General features: G+C 54.6%; 1 protein-coding gene across 1 annotated transcript in view; it reads right to left on the bottom strand.

The window, feature by feature from the left end:
- LOC123246716 (sodium channel protein type 5 subunit alpha-like) overlaps positions 1-15,903 on the bottom strand; it is a 263,117-nt gene that overhangs the window by 13,939 nt on the left and 233,275 nt on the right. Inside the window, exons 19-20 of the mRNA XM_044675519.1 lie at positions 15,238-15,411; positions 1,703-1,825 (exon numbers count right to left, since the gene is read on the bottom strand). Coding sequence (XP_044531454.1) covers positions 1,703-1,825; positions 15,238-15,411 — 297 coding nt within the window. The remainder of the gene's footprint in view (positions 1-1,702; positions 1,826-15,237; positions 15,412-15,903) is intronic.

Raw genomic sequence — 15,903 nt, 5'->3', positions numbered from 1 at the left:
GAAGTAAGGTGGGAGGCTCACACGTGGTGTGAGGGTTGCAGTTTGGGCACTCAGTCTCTAAAAGGTTTGCCATTACCACAGAGGGTCTTAGATTCTTTGTCTGCCAAATTAAGCTTGTGGTCCACTAAACACTCCAGATCTTTTGAGATAAATTGTCTAGCCCTCCTTCCCCTGCCATATTCCCATGAGGTTGATGGCTTTTTTTTTATTTATCTATAATATTTTTCTAGGGTTAATGAGATTGACTTTTTGAACCCAAGTGAAAACTTTTACTTTTCTCTTTCTTCTGAATCTATGATTTCAATAGCATGGAGGACTCCCTATAAGGAAACTTGCTCTAAAAATACAGATCAGTAGCTTCTCTGCAACCTATGCTCTGAGAGTTGGCAGACATCCTGAAAAATGACATGTTTAGGGTCACCTGGCTAGAATGTGTCAAAGGTCACCCTTGAACTCATATCTTCCTGACTCCAAATCAGGGGTCCACTATGCCTGCTGCCTCTCATTTTCCTCATTAAACTTATTACATTTAGCCCAATGTACTGGCTTCTCTTATTTTTTCTGACTCAGTCATTAAAAGGGAAATATCCTTGCCAAATTAGGGCAGAAAACTCTCTACACTCACATTTGTGCAAGAGTCCTCAAATAGTCTGAAGCTGAAAAAAGGAGAACGAATAAATGAAAAAGCATTCCTCCCTCTCTTCCTGTGTGCCAGGCACTGAACAGAGCAGCTCCAATCTGGGGAACTTTGGGACGGTGGCAGGATTCAGCTCTAAGAGGGCAGCTAAAGTAGCTGAGAAGGGCTTTTGCCACCGGGGTCTTGCGGCAGCTACCTGAGGGGGTTGGAGCTAGAGGGATGGAGCCTCAGTTTACCCCATCACTGCCTCCACACCTGCTCACTCCAAGTTCCAAGATTTCCCCAATGGGAGACAATATACATAAAGCGCTTTGCAAAACGGAAAGTGCTTCAGAAATGCTGGTTGTTATTATCCTTCTTCCCACCGTCTAGATGGTGACTCAGAGGTTAGCAGGGCGCCATGGAAGGAGCAAAGGCTTCGGGATCAGAGGACCTGGGTTGGGACTAAGGTTGCATGTTGGCTTTGCTGGTCCCCTGAAGACACAGCTTAGAGCTGATGCTATGAGGCTATGTGGAAAAAGGGAACACATGAGAGGGTGTCTAGAGTGGCTCTCTGAGGTCCTTCTGTACATATCCTACACTTGGGTACAAACATCAACAAAGAGAGTGGAGCGGGGCAGGTGGTGTTACATAGCAGTTCTGAAAAAGATCTGGGTTTTTTAGTGGACCACAAGCTCACTCATAGTCAGTCATGGGATGGGGCTCCTGAAAATGTGATTTGTGCAGGACCACACCGTTACTTGGTGTTTTGGCAGGACTCAAACCCTGCTCTTCCTGACTCTAAGCCCATTTCTCCACACTTCCTTCTGTCGTTGGGAGGAGGATTGTTGTCACTCATGTCCAGCTCTTCCTAACCCCATTTGGGTTTTGCTGGCAAAGATCCTGGACTGGTTTGCCATCTCCTTCTCCAGTTCATTTTACAGAGGAGGAACCAAGGCAAACAGGGTGAAGTGACTTGTCCAGGGTCACGCAGCTAGGAAGTATCTGAGGCCGGATTTGAACTCAGGAAGAGGCCCAGAGCGCTATCCACTGTGCCGCCTAGCCGACCCATTCAGCACGTCTTACCCTCATGCCTTCGAATCGTGACAGGGCTCTCAGGGGCCTCAGAGCACGGAGCGTCCGCAGTGACTTAATGGGACCCATTTCTGCAAAGCCAAGTGTATTTGCCACAAGGCTTATAAGAGAGACCTGGACAGAGACAAAGAAGAGGGCACGAGGTCAGCACCAGCTCATGCCAACTGGAGCCCATTCCCAGAGAGAGGGCCAACGGCAGGAGGACGGAGCTGAGACGGTGAAGCAAGTGTCTCCCCTGAGCAGAGCTCGCTGGGGAGCGGAGGAGAATGGGGGCAGCCCCGAGCCAAGTCGACACAACCACTCCCCCCCTAGATCTGCCCCCTTAGGGCACAGGAGACTCGGGCTGAAGGAGCTTGGATTGGGGGCCACTTTGGTTTATCCAACGAACCGAGCTGCTTCTTAAAGCCACAACTTAAATAGGAAGCCTTCTACTCTGGGAAGGGGTGCCAGGCGCAAGCAGGACTGAGAAGAACTTCCGAGGTGTCTGGAGCTCTCGTCCCCTCCAGACCCCACTTTCTTTTTCTTTATTAAGGCAGTTTCCTCTCTTCTGGACGGGAGCCCCCACAGGATTCCTTGCTCTGGCCTCGGCCCGTTGACCCATCGGTCATTGCTCGCAGCACCTTTTAATGACAGCAATAATAATGGCGCCGGACGTCCCTAGAGAACTCCCAGATTGCCTGCCGGGGAAGTTCCTGACCCTTCGAAGCAGGCAGGACACCCATCATCAGCCAGCTTTTATAGGGAAGGGAACCGAGGCTCGGAGATGTTAGGAGACTTGTCCAAGATCACGCAGCTCGCCCAGGAAGTGGGGGAGCCGGACCCCGAGCCAGCCCCAGGCGCCCCCTTCTTACAGCTTTACTTGGGACGTGTTGGTGGGCTTGGCAGCCTGGGAAGTGGCGAATGTGCCCATGAGCATTGAGTAAACCCTTGTGCTGGGCCCTGGAGGGCGAGATGCCGAGCTGAGGAGGGCGAGGCCTGCCCTCCTGGAGCTTCTGGTCCCTGGCAGGAAGATGGCCCACGCTGGCCTTGTCTGTCCAAGTCCTCAGGCTGGACAGCTGTGGCGGAGATGCATCCTGGCCGGGAATGAGCTGGCCATCTGGTCTACCCCACTCACTTTATGGATGAGAAAGCCCGGCGCAGAGCCCTGAAGCCACTTGTCCAGGGTCACAAAGCTGGGAAGTTTCAGAAGCAAGATTTGAACTCAGGTCTTCCTGACTCTAGATCCTACGATCAGCCTGCCACACCCCATCGGCACTCAGGTCCTGGGGCGAAGCACCCACCTATAAAGGACTTTCCTCCCACAGGAGGAAGCCTTTTCCCCACATTGTCCCAAAGCAGATGCTGTCACAGGGCGACATCCAAAACTCTAGCAGAATTGGTTTGAGGATTTGGGGACAGGCTGACATCTGGGGAGGAAAATGGGGTCACGAGGAGGATGGATTAGGACCCCCGACACCCCCTTTTCCACTCTCATCGTCTCCTCTCTTCCCTGGAGAGCGCCCTGAGGGCAGGGATGGGCTCTGCTTTTCTCTGTACGCCCAGTCTTGGCACGGTCCTTGGCACGGAGCAGGCACTTAATAAATGCCAGGCGACTACTTATATTTGGAGATACTCTCCAGCACTTAGCAAAGAGCACACAGTAGGTCCTCCATAAATGTCTGCTGCGTCGTCCTACGATGGTGAAAGGATTCGATCCAGAAAGGGGCCATCGTGAGGTCTCTGGAGAGAGCTGCAGCGGACCTCATGGACCGATCCCAGGTCAGGAGCCTCTCTCCAACACAGGGGACCATTCAGCCTTTGTTTAGTGATGGGGAACTCACTACCTCCCACAGCTGTCCATTCTGCTTCTGGATAGCTCTAGTTGTAGAACGCTATTGTTTTGGTGCGGTCCAAGCCTGGTTCCTTTTTCTTTTCTTTTTGTTTCTTTCTTTTTTTAAACCCTCACCTTCCCTCTTAGGATCAATACTGGATAATGGTAAGGAAGAAGAGCGGCAGGGCTAGGCAGTGGGGGGTGAAGTGACTTGTCCAGGGTCACTCAGCTCAGAAGTGTCCGAGGCCCGATTTTCAAGTCTGGTTCTACGTACCTGCTGCACGCTGAGCCTTGTTCTGTCCTCTGGGGTCCAGCAGAAAACCTCGGAGCCCCTTTCTACACCTGCCTGTCCGGTCCAGCTGCTCCTTATAAATGAGGCGGGAGGAAGAGCAGCCCCCGAGGGGTCTCAGACTAGAGCTTCTGCAGGGGGGCTGGACCCCCAGACCCTGCCCTTGTTGGGGTGTGCTGAAGGCGGCAGGGCAGAGCAGGGACAGGGAGGGCACTCACGGCGCCAGGACAGAATCTCTTGCTTTTCCTGGCCTCACACTCCCATCCACCCTCCCAGGCTACAGCTCCTTCCTCCCCTCCCACTCATTGCGGGGGCTGCTACTGGCTGAGCCTGGCGTGCCCGGCCACCTCCCCAGGGCACGTCCCTGGCTGTGCCCAGCACAGCTGCCCAAGCTGCCAGGGTATCCTCAAGGCTGTTATCCCTTGCGAGGTCAGGGCTCCATCGGGGCCTGCCGCTCCTCCCAGTGCAGATGGGGGAGATGGAGGGGGGGAAACGGGAGGGGAGCCGCTGAAGCAAAGCCTGGGCTCTGGCCAGAGATGTGCTGGCAGGGGAGGGCAGCGAGGGAGAGGGCTGACTGGCTTCTTCTGCCATTTGCAAGAAGCCTGATCGTGCCATCCTCAACGAATAAACATTTACTGAGTACCTACTATGTGCTCAGTGCTAGATGGGGGTAGGAGGGGGGGAAGAGCTCTGTTTGTTGTCTGTCCCCTTCTCTGACCCTCCATGGATTCCATCCACTGAAGACTTTCCTGGGCATCCTCTGCTCAGCCATGGCAGCTGCCTGCTCGCTCGCCAATGCAAAAATCTCCCCTTGGCTCTCCCTGCTGGCCAGCCCGTCCGGCGGGCTCGGCAGAATCTCAGCAAGGATGCTCTATGCCAGGGCTGAGGCAGGCGACTCGTCCTCCCCAAGCCTGCCTCCCTCAGGCCTCTGACTAGCAATTCTTAGAGTCCTAGATGGACCTGGAAGGAACCTTTGAGGCCAAGCACCTCCTACTTTGTTTTTTAACCCTCACCTTCCATCTTAGAATCAATACTAAGAATTGGTTCCAAGGCAGAAGAGCAGTAAAGGTTGGGCAATGGCAGTTAAGTGACTTGCCCACGGTCACCCAGCTAGGAAATGTCTGAGGTCAGATTTGAACCCGGGACCTCCCGTCTCCAGGCCTGGAACTCTACCCACTGAACCACCCAGCTGCCCACCTATCGCCTCATTTTAGAGATCAGTAACATGAGGCTGAGAGTGGAGCCCAAGCCCTGCCACCTTGCCTTGGAGCCAGGCTTCCCTCCTCCCTCCTCCCAGCTGTGATCAGCTTCAGCCAGAAGGCCAGCGCTGCCCCCTGTTAGCTCTCCCCTCACACAAGTCCTGCCAGGGCACACAGGCGAACACACTCCTGAGCTGCAGCCACCACCTGCCCTGCCCTCTTGGGCTCTCCCCCTCTCCCGTCTTCCTTCACACACATGGGCTGGCCATGAGGGGCTGCGGGGATGCCTGTCCCCAGCCTTAGCCCTTTGCTGGGCATCAGAGCTTGGCGATGCTTCCCTGTGTCACATGCCAGAGCCGAGCGTGTCAAGCTCCTGGCCTCGGGCTTGAGCTGAGCTGACAGCCGGCCTCTCCCTCTGTCTGCCCCGCTTCAGAGGCTTCTCTGTCTGCCTCTCCCGACTCTGATTCTGCGTGTTAACCCTGGCTTTGGTGGTTTGCCTCAGCTGCCTCTACCCGGTGCCACAGGCAGACTCGGGGGGGGGGCACACCTGGGCTTTGTGCTCGGGGCTGCCCATCCTGCCCAGGAGTTTAAGGGTCCTGAGCACGGGAGTCTGCACTGGATGAGCAGGTCTCAGTCCAGCTTTCACGCCCTCCCTCCAGCCTCCCCAGCAGCCCCTGCCCCTTCCCTCTCTGTCCTTCTTTGTCTATGCGCATTATCCCTTACTAGGTTCCTCTCCCCCTTAAGGAATCGGGTTTCTCCTCTCATCTTGCTCTCCATGCTCCCCCCAGGCCAAAGTCTCCTCGTTCCATCTGGGTCCCCCTGCTTTAAGCGATTATTAGCTCCTGCCCCACATCACCCCCTAACCCCCGCCAAGGTCTCCTCACTATCCCGTATCCCAAGTTCGGATGGTCTGCTCCCACCTCCTCTACCTCCAGGATCTCTCTCCAGGGGTCCCAGGGTGGGCCAGACCAGAGACTTGTGATGACATAGATGGTGGCTGGCAGCTTCCATGGAGGCCAACCCTGTTGGGGGAGCCCCTAGATACCCCAATAAAGCAGGCAAGGGGGTAGCTAGAGCTCTGGAGTTGAGAGTGAGGGACCTGGGTTTGAATCCCAGGTTGATCATATACCTGTGTTGTTCACACTATCATGATGCTGGCTGCTGTTTACACTAACATGGTGAATGTTGGTTGTTCACACTAACATGGTGAATGTTGGTTGTTCACACTAACATGATGCTGGCTGCTGATTACACTAACATGGTGAAGGTTGGTTGTACACACTCATGTGGTGAATGTTGGTTGTTCACACTAACATGGTGAGTGTTGGTTGTTCACACTAACATGATACTGGCTGCTGTTCACACTAACATGGTGAATGTTGGTTGTTCACACTAACTATGGTGATTTCTGGTGATTCACACTAACATGATGCTGGCTGCTGTTTACACTAACATGGTGAATGTTGGTTGTTCACACTAACATGGTGATTTCTGGTGATTCACACTAACATGATGCTGGCTGCTGTTCACACTAACATGGTGAATGTTGGTTGTTCACACTAACATGGTGATTTCTGGTGATTTCCACTAACATGATGCTGGCTATTGTTCAAGCTGCTGTGATGCTGGTTGGGCATATATATGTTAACATGGTGATTGCTAGCTCTCTACCATTCACACTGCAGTATCTGACTGGCTCTGTCAGTAGCCTGATTATTGGCTGAGATCACTCTAAGTACCACCAGCCCCTTCAGTGAGTGTGACCCCAATTTGGTTCCCTACAGAGATTCCAGCAAGTTCTGTCCTGCACTGAGCTGGTGGCATCCTCCCACCAAAAGGGGCGTGATAAGCAGTGGCTGCCCAGCTCTTTCCAGAGCCCTCCCTCCCCTGAATCTCTGACTTTGGCTGCTCTACCGGACTAGGGGCACATGCCATTCCTGACCTGGCTTCCTTGTCCTTTCCCTTGTTCCAAATGCAGGCCCATGTTCTAATCCCAGGCGGGTTCCTGTCCAAACATTTGTTCTAACCCCTTGATACTTCTCCATTCATTAACCAGCCAAGCACTGAATAAAAACCTACTGTGTGCCAGGGACTTTCCCCAACAACGGCAATACAAAGACAAGCCCCAAACATCCTTGCCTTCAATCAGCCTGTCAGCCATCATTTTAGTAAGTGTCAGACACTGTGCTACGCTGGAGATATCAAGACAAAACCAAGACAAAACCTCCTCTCCAATAGATCAGTTATTTCAAGTGCCTACTATGTGCTGAGACACAATGACAAAAATAAAACCAGTTGCTGCCTTTCTTTATGTTGCTCACATTCTTTCAGGGGAAATGACGTGTCCACAGAGAAGTGTATGTGGCATCCAGGGGGATCCACCCGAGTTGAGCCTTGGTTCCAACTCTCTGACCCAATCTCAGGCCCAGGTTCTCCCAGAGGGAGTGAGGGGAACCAAGGCAGGCCAACACCCAGGTAGGGAGCATGCAGTCTCAAAAGGATCTTTAGAGTGGGCCATGGTGGCAGATGCCAGGGCCCCGGGCAGGGAGGACCCAGAAGGGATGGAGCCTGTTCAGTGGTGGGGAAAGGACCGCTTCCCACCCCCTCCAGCCCAGCCTCTGCATTCCTTTCTTTCATGACACAGATGAGGAGCTGAAATCTGCCATGTGCTTTTAAGATAATTTCCCTGGAACACAAATTGAGTTGTTTGGGAACAAAACTGATTACAGCAGATTGGGCAATTACTGGGGAGGAAAGTGGGTTTTACCTTGGCAGCCAGCAGGGACCAAGCATCAGGGGCAAGCTCTGCCAGCCGCTCCCTGTCAATACTTACCTCCTCGACAAACACTTTAATTGGCGCTCAGAGACAATGAGGCACGTGAGCCTCCCGCTATCCCCAGACTGGCTCTTTGTGAACCTCCCTCCCAAGCACTAACCTTCCTCTCTGAGCCGACGGAACCAGCGGGACCGTCAGGGAGGGGCTCCGGAGACCCACACGCTGGCATGTGGAGCCTCAGCTCCAGCTGCCCCTAGCACGGGAAGGGCACCACCATGCTTCCCCTCGGCCTCGAGGTGGGCCCTGACTATCCCTCTCCCGCCATCTTGAAAAGGGATGAATCTCAATTTCCTGCACTGAAAACCCTATTTGTGGAATTTTGATGGATAAGAAGCCGTAGGCCATGGAGAGGCAGGACAGTGCTAAGGGCAGAACACTGCAGCTGGGGGCAGGGGACCTGGCTTTGGACTCTGGGGCTGTTACTAGCTGCCCAACCCGAGGCAAGTAATTTAATCAAATAGTGCCTTAGTTTCCTCACCTATGACATGAAGGCGTTGGATCCAGGACTTCTCTGTCTGTCTGTCTGTGTGTCAGCTCTGTCTCTGTCTCTTCCTCCCTCCCTCCTGCCCTTCCTTAGATCTCATTTCCCCCAAATTAGGGGTTGGACTAAATGGTCTCTAAGGTCTATAGCTATGACTTGGTGAATTGCCAAAATTCTGGAGCATATTAAGGAGATGGCTGGGGGGCAGCTGGGTAGCTCAGAGGACGGAGAGCCAGACCCAGAGGTGGGAGGTTCTGGGTTCGAATCTGGCCTCAGATACTTCCTAGCTCTGTGACCCTGGGCAATTCACTTACCCCCCACTGCCTAGCCCTTACCTCTCTTTCTCCCTTTTACTTAGTATTGTTTCTAAGGCAGAAGGCAAGGGCTTAAAAAAAGACTCGGGCTGGCTTCCTCAAGAACAGGTCACACCAGATCAACGACATTTCCTTCTTTGACAGGGGATGCCACCTATTTGGTTTGCCCCCTTTTTAGTGAAACACTTGACAAAGTCGCCAAGAAGTAGATTCAACGATAGCACTGTTGTGTGGATTTGGAACTGACTAAATGTCTAGAATCCAAGAGTAATCATGCTTAGTTTGATGCTAACTTGGAAGGAGTCTCTAGTGGAGTGCCCTAGGGATCTACACTCAGCCTTACTTAGCAATGACTCAGGTAAAGGCAGAGATGATATTCTGATCACATTTCCAAATGGTGCACAATTGAGAGGGATAAATAACTCTGGCTGGCAGTTAGGATTCAGAAAGCTATCTTGGCAGATTAGCAGAGTGGGCTGTATATAAGACAAAATTAATAGGGCTAAATGTAAAATCTTGTACTTGGGTTAGAAAAAAATCTAATACAAGACGGGAGAAGTGTGGATCAAAATAACTCATCTTGAAAAAGATCTGGGTGTATTAGTGGACCACAAGTTCATTCTGAGTCAATGGTGTGATACAGCAGCCAAGAATGCTGAAGTGATTATAGGCCGTGTTAAGAGAAGCCTACGTCTCTGGCTGGACAGACCACTCTGGGAGCCCACGTTCAAGGAGGACAGATATAAGGATGTGGCCCTCCAGAAGAGGGCACCTAGGATAGATAGTGACTGGTCTGGAGACCAAGTCCTGTGAAGAGAACCTGTTAAAGGTCTGTCAAACGGAGAAGTGAGGACTTAGACTTTTTCTGCTTAGAGGTCAGAGTCAAAAGCAAAGAATGGAAGCTACAAAAAGGCAAATTCAGACTTTTAGAAGAAAAAAAACATCTCCGGTGGAATGGAACATGGGGGCTTCTCACTGAAGGACTTCAAGCGAAAGCAAGGGCTCTGATGGGGCAGGCTATTCTAATGCATTTGGACATCATATCTAGGCTGCTGCAGGCCAGAGGAGTCACTCATCAAACCCCATCCTCTCTCCCTCAATGTCAAGGGTCTGAATTCACCCAACAAGGAAACATAGATGTCCCTCAGTGTCCAACTTGGAAATGATTCCAGGGGTTGCTCCCTAGATATAGGAGGCAACCTCCGGGCTCGTGGGAAGGCTTGCTTTCCCCCCTTTGGTAGCCATAGCTTTTGTAATGGGGCTGGAGGAAGGTGTAGGGACCGGGCCCCACGCTAGGGGGATGAGATCAGAGCCGCGGGGACGCATTGGGGCGCTAACAGTGGATGTAGCTACCATGCCTCAACTCAGAAAGGGCCATCCTTACATGGTGCTTGAGACACTCAGCCAGAATGATGGATTTAGAGCTGGGAGGGACCTTCGAGGACATCTAGTCTCACCCCCTCAGTTATTTACAGATGAGGGAACTGAGGCCCAAAGGACGATTATTAAGGCTAAGCCACTTGCCCAGAGTCACATAGCTAGCCACCCTGGGAGGCAGGATTTGAACCCACGTCATCTGACTGCAGTGCGCTTTCCGCTATGTGCTCGGTGATCCCTGCCCCTGTCGCCGTGTCTGGCACGCACTTCCCATGACTTTGGACCTTCTAAGCCTGGGCTCAGTTAACGACTTCCTGCGGAGCCGCCTGGATCCGCTGTCTTTGGGGGCTCCCGGCTCTGATGCTGGCCCATGTCTTGTTTATCCACTTGGATATCTCTTTGGAGCTTTTGTTCTCAGACTCAATTCCCAACTTCCTGCCCATCCCTCTGGATCCATCCCAGGCCTTGTGGACTCCTGGCTGGCCCCGGGTCTGGCTCTCTGTTTATCTGCTTGGATCTCGGGTTGGACCGTGCTCTTTGCTTCCGGTGAACCTGCTGATGGCTGCTGCTGTCTCGCCAGCCCCATTTCCCTCGTCCTTTCTCTTGGGAAGAGGGAGCCCGACAGCTCGTGGCATCACAATAGGGGGATGCTGAACGGGTGAAGCTTTATGGGCAGAATCGAACACCATGAGAGATGGTGAAGGAGACATTTTTGGGTGGGGGGAGCCTCTCATGCCACATATGCCAAGCAGGTGGCCAAAGCTTACCCCCTCTTTGGCCACTGCATCAGCCCTCGTTCTACCCTGATTCCTTCCCACTTTCCTCCTCGTACAAATCCCAGATCTGTGTGAGACCCAACCATTGCACTCCAAGTCTGGGCCAGGGTGTGTGTGTAAGGCCTGTGGAGCAGAGGCGGAGGGCTGGCAGGGTGCTGTGTGCAAAGCTTCCTTCCTATGACAGTGCACACACGAAGACGTGTAGGAGGCTGGGACAAGGGTGATGGTAATAAAAGGAGCGAGGGTCAGGGGTGTGACTCTGGCCAAGTCACTTAACCCCCATTGCCTCGTCCTGGCCACTCCTCTGCCTTGGAACCAATCATTTCTAAGACAGAAGGTAGAATTTAAGATTTAAATCTAAACCAGTGATTCCCAAAGTGGGTGCCACCGCCCCCTGGTGGGTGCTGCAGAGATCCAGGAGGGCGGTGGTAGCCACAGGGGCATTTATCTTTCCTATTAATTGTTATTAAAATTTTAAAAAATTAACTTCCAGGAGGCTAAGTAATATTTTTTCTAGAAAGGGGGCAGGAGGCCAAAAAAGTTTGGGAACTTGATCTAAAGAAATTATATAAAAATTTAAAAAAAGCAATGGGGGGGCAGCTGGGTAGCTCAGTGGAGTGAGAGTCAGGCCTAGAGACAGGAGGTCCTGGGTTCAAACCTGGCCTCAGACACTTCCCAGCCGTGTGACCCTGGGCAAGTCACTTGACCCCCATGGCCCACCCTTACCAGTCTTCCACCTATGAGCTAATTCACAGAAGTTAAGGGTTTAAAACAAAAACAAAACAAAAAGCAATGAGGGTCACTGGAGCAGTGAGGGCCACTGCAAGTCACCGTGGAGTTGTTAACGATGATGGTGAGAGTGAGGCTGTGATGATGGTGTTCACAAGAGTGAGCCTCAGGGTAAGGAGGGCGACAACCTTGGCGGTGTCGGTGCTGGTGATGTGGGGAAGGGAGCGGCGAAGATGGCGCCGCCGGTGCTGATAGCACGGGTGACTGGGAGCTGCTGGGGACAGGGTTAGTGCCGTGATCCCAACGTGGGCGCCACCGCCCCCTGGTGGGTGCTGCAGTGATCGGGGAGGCGGTGATGGCAGCACTTTTTTTGTATTACATTCCATTCTGAGTTCAATAAATTGTTTCATAATTTCCAGGGGGAGCGAAGTCATATTTTTCTGGAAAGGGGGCGGTAGGTGGGCCAAAAACATTTGGGAACCCCTGGGTTAGGGGGGTGGTGGTGATGACGGCGGGGGTGACCAGGGGCGACAGGAAGGGCACCGACGGCACTCATCAAGATGGCTACAACGGAGACTACGGCCATGGTGGGGCGGCACGAATGACGATGGCGGTGAAGGCCAAGGCCTCGTAATGGTGCCAGTGGGTGCAAAGGTGCCAGGGAGGAGGCTCGCTGGCGGGTGGCAACGGGAACGACAATGTAGTGTTAGGGCCGCCGGAGATGATGGTGACGACGGTGGGAGCAGCTGGGCCAGCAGTGATGAAGGGGACCCAGCTGAGATAATGGCAGCGATGGTGACTACACGATGGGGATGATGGTGGTGACGACAGCTATTAGGCTGGTGACGGTGGCACTAATGGGGAAGGCAGCGACCCAACCAATAAGCACTTAACAAATATTATTTTCCTTTATCTTTAGGGCGCCCCTGGAAGGTAGCTGCTCGTATTATTTCCATTTTGTAGATGAATAAACGGAGGCGCGCCACTTGCCTGGGGTCCCCCAGCCAGGCAAGATTCAAGTACAAGTACTAAACTCTGTGCACTGGACTACCTCGCTGCCTGGGGCAAATGAAAACGTCTACTCTTCCCTTTCCCAAGGGGACAGAATTCCCTAAAATGTTTCCGGACTGTCTGGTGTCCTCACTACCCGCCCTCCTTCCTGGCGGCCTCAAACACGCCGAGAAAAGACCCGTTTTATCAGTGCCTGCGACGCGAGCCGAAGCTGAGAGGGCCCTGTGAAAGGAAGACCTCTTGCTCCGTTCTTGGGGAGCCCTCCTGACTCTCGGGGTGACCCTGGGCAAAATGATCCCCTGCCTAAGCCGCCATTTCCTCCTCTGTGAAATAGGGTTAATCACGCCTGTTCTCGATGGTATCCGATGGGGCTCGTAGGGGGGAACATCTGGCAACCACAAAACCCCATCCAGATGTGTGGTGCGCGGCGCGCGGCGAGCAGGGATTGTCTCTTAATGGTTCTTAGTCACGGCACGAGGAGACGCACAGAATGGAAGGCCAGATGTCACCGGCTGCTGTCTCTGTCTCGTCTCCTCGTGCCAAGTCCCCCGAGCTGGCCTCACAGAGCTGCTTCGGAGGGCTCAGTTGATTCCCACCCTGGACGCTCTGACAGATGCTATTGGGGTTCTCAAGGGTCCAGCTGTCTCACCCCTCAAGTGACCCCACATCCTCCCTCTTTTGATCTTTGCTTTTTAAAAAAATTTAAACCCTCACCTTCTGTCTTAGAATTAAATCAATGCTGTGTATGGGCTCCAAGGCAGAAGAGTGGTCAGGGCTGGGCCAATGGGGGTCAAGTGACTTGCCCAGGGTCACCCAGCTGGGAAGTGTCTGAGGTCAGATTTGAACCCAGGACCTCCTGTCTCTAGGCCTGACTCTCCGTCCACTGAGCCACCCAGCTGCCCTGCTCTCTGCTTTTCTAATCTTGCCCTCTGGTACTGGGGGTCAGCCTTCCCTACCTTTCTAGTCTGGTGTGCCGCCGCGGCTCCCCGGCAGGTGCCTTCATTATAGACAAAGGACCATTTTCCCAGAGTCTCTCATTCTGCTCCCCCTCCCCCCGCCCATGGCTCGTGCCAGGCCCCTTCCTGAAATACCCTCCCACTCTGCGGTCCTGATCATCTATCTGGCAGGACCCGCCTTGAGACCTCCCTACAGAGAGCATCTTCCGTGGCTCGTTTCAGCCCACGAGGACCTCCTCCACGGCCTGCCTTCCTGCAGCACTCACAGGCTGTGCCAGGCCCTCTCAGGCTCGGTAGCCCCCAAAGGCTCCCCAGCTTTGTTCTCTGACCGTTCTGTACAGGTACGGCTCGTCCCCCTCTGAAAGCCGGCCCAGGAGTGCTTTCCCTTTGCCTTTCTCTCCCTACGTGCACGGGCTCAGCACGCGTCTGGGGACGGGGAAAGCATTTACTGACCTCTTCTACCCACAACGTTCAGCAACTTCCTCGTCTCCATGGATCCCGTGGAGCTCCCGTCCCGTCCCACCCCATCCCACCCCACCCATGCCATCCCATCTATCCCATTCCTCCCTCTCTAAGCCAATTCCTAAAACTGTAAATGCTCTTTGGGGAGAAAGCGTGATTTCTGGCTTAAGTTGGGAGATGGGGGAGGAGCAGAGTAGGGCCACAGGGTCAAAGGCCATCTAGACCAATCTTCTCATTTTTCAGATGGGGAAATCAAGGCACGGGGAGGTTAAAGCACTTCCTGAAGGTCATGCCGGTAAGCATCAGGGTAGAATTTGAAGTCAAGTTACCGAGGTAAGTCTGAGGCCTTCACTGTACCTGAGTTCTGCCTACCAGACACAGAACGGCACCCGGGGACGCTGCTCTACAGCGGTGGGGAGACGTTTTGGGCTCCGGATTACTTATCAGCTCTCGGTATTTCTGGATCATTCCACGGGACTCTGCCTTGGCCAGCCCAGACGGAGGCGCTAGTCCCGCCGGGGGCCCGCATTTAGAGGGGACGTCGACAAACTAAAGGGAGCGCCTGGAGTGGGGGCAGCTCCCAGCTCGGTGACGTCTGCACGGCGCCTCCTGCGTGCTTGGCGCTGGGCTAAGAGCTCCACAAGGACGAGCTCGTGTGACCCTCCCGAGCGCCGGGTCATTATCGGACGAGGCAGACAGAAGTGACTTGCCCAGGGCCCCACAGCTAGCAGGTGTGTCTGAGGCCGGATGGGCCCTCGGGTGATACATAGAACAATCTCCCAGCAAGGGACGACTCACGCCCCTTCCACAGTATCCCCGAGAGCCGTCCAGCCAGCATCTGCTCTTCTACCCCATCGATGGGGAGCCCATCCGGGGAAGGCCATTCTGGGAAGCAGAATGAGGCCTTTTCTGCCTGGTCCAAGTGGGCAAACTCAGAGCAAAGGCTGGAAGTTCTAAGGGGGCGGGTTTCGGTCCAATATGAGCACACGTTTCCGGAACCAGGAGACAGATGTCTAGAATTCGGTGGGACATGCTAAGACTTCTCAGGAGAATGGGATCCCTCGGGGGGTCTCTGGGGTGCTTAAGAGGGGGCTGGTGGCCACGTGGCAGGGACGTCGCGGAAGGGATCTGGGCTTTGGGTCAAGGCCCGGCCCATGCTCAGACCCTCCGAGGAGTGGCTCCGGCGCCTGAGGGGGGCGGGGCTGGAGGGGGTGCCCCGTGGGAAGAAGGTTCCCGAGACCTGCCCCGACCCTTCCCCCCCCCCCCCGGGCCCGGCCCGCACTCACGTCCACGATGAGGAAGTCCAGCCAGCACCAGGCGTTGGTGAAATACTTCTTGAAGCCGTAGGCCACCCACTTGAGCAGCATCTCCAGGACGAAGATGTAGGTGAACATCTTGTCGGCGTACTCCAGCAGCACCTTGATGGTCCGGCGCTCCTCCAGGTAGATGTCCTCGAAGGCCTGCAAGCAGGAGGGGCCGAGGCTGAGGCGGCCTGCCCGAGAGCACGAGGGGGCTGGCCGGCTCTGGGGGCCTCTGAACGGGGGAGGCCGAGTTAGACGGCTCTTTGGGCTCCGTTCGAAGGTTTGGGGCGGCTCCATCCTTGGCCTGCTTCGAGGCTCAGCCTCCAGGCGTCCTTCGTGATCCTCCCCGCAGCAAGGAAGCCGCGTTTTGTTGGCTCAGCCCAGCAGTCGCCTCTGCGCTGTGGCCCGAGGCCTGGCGGGAGCGGCCGCTTGGGAAGGCCTGGAACGCTGAGCTCTAAGCTTCCCTGTTTGGGGGGGCTCCCGCCCCGCTCCTCGCCCCTCCGAGGGGGGCTTCCGCCGCCCTGGCCGCCAGCCCGCCTCCCTGGGCGCCCCCGAGCCGGCCCCCCTGGGCGCCCCCGAGCCGGCCCCCCTGGGCGCCCCCGAGCCGGCCCCCCTGGGCGCCCCCCAGCCGGCCCCCCTGGGCGCCCCCCC

Source organism: Gracilinanus agilis, chromosome 1, assembly GCF_016433145.1.
Source record: "Gracilinanus agilis isolate LMUSP501 chromosome 1, AgileGrace, whole genome shotgun sequence".
Classification (NCBI taxonomy): Eukaryota; Metazoa; Chordata; class Mammalia; order Didelphimorphia; family Didelphidae; genus Gracilinanus; species Gracilinanus agilis.
This window is presented reverse-complemented; position numbering and strand designations above follow the sequence as displayed.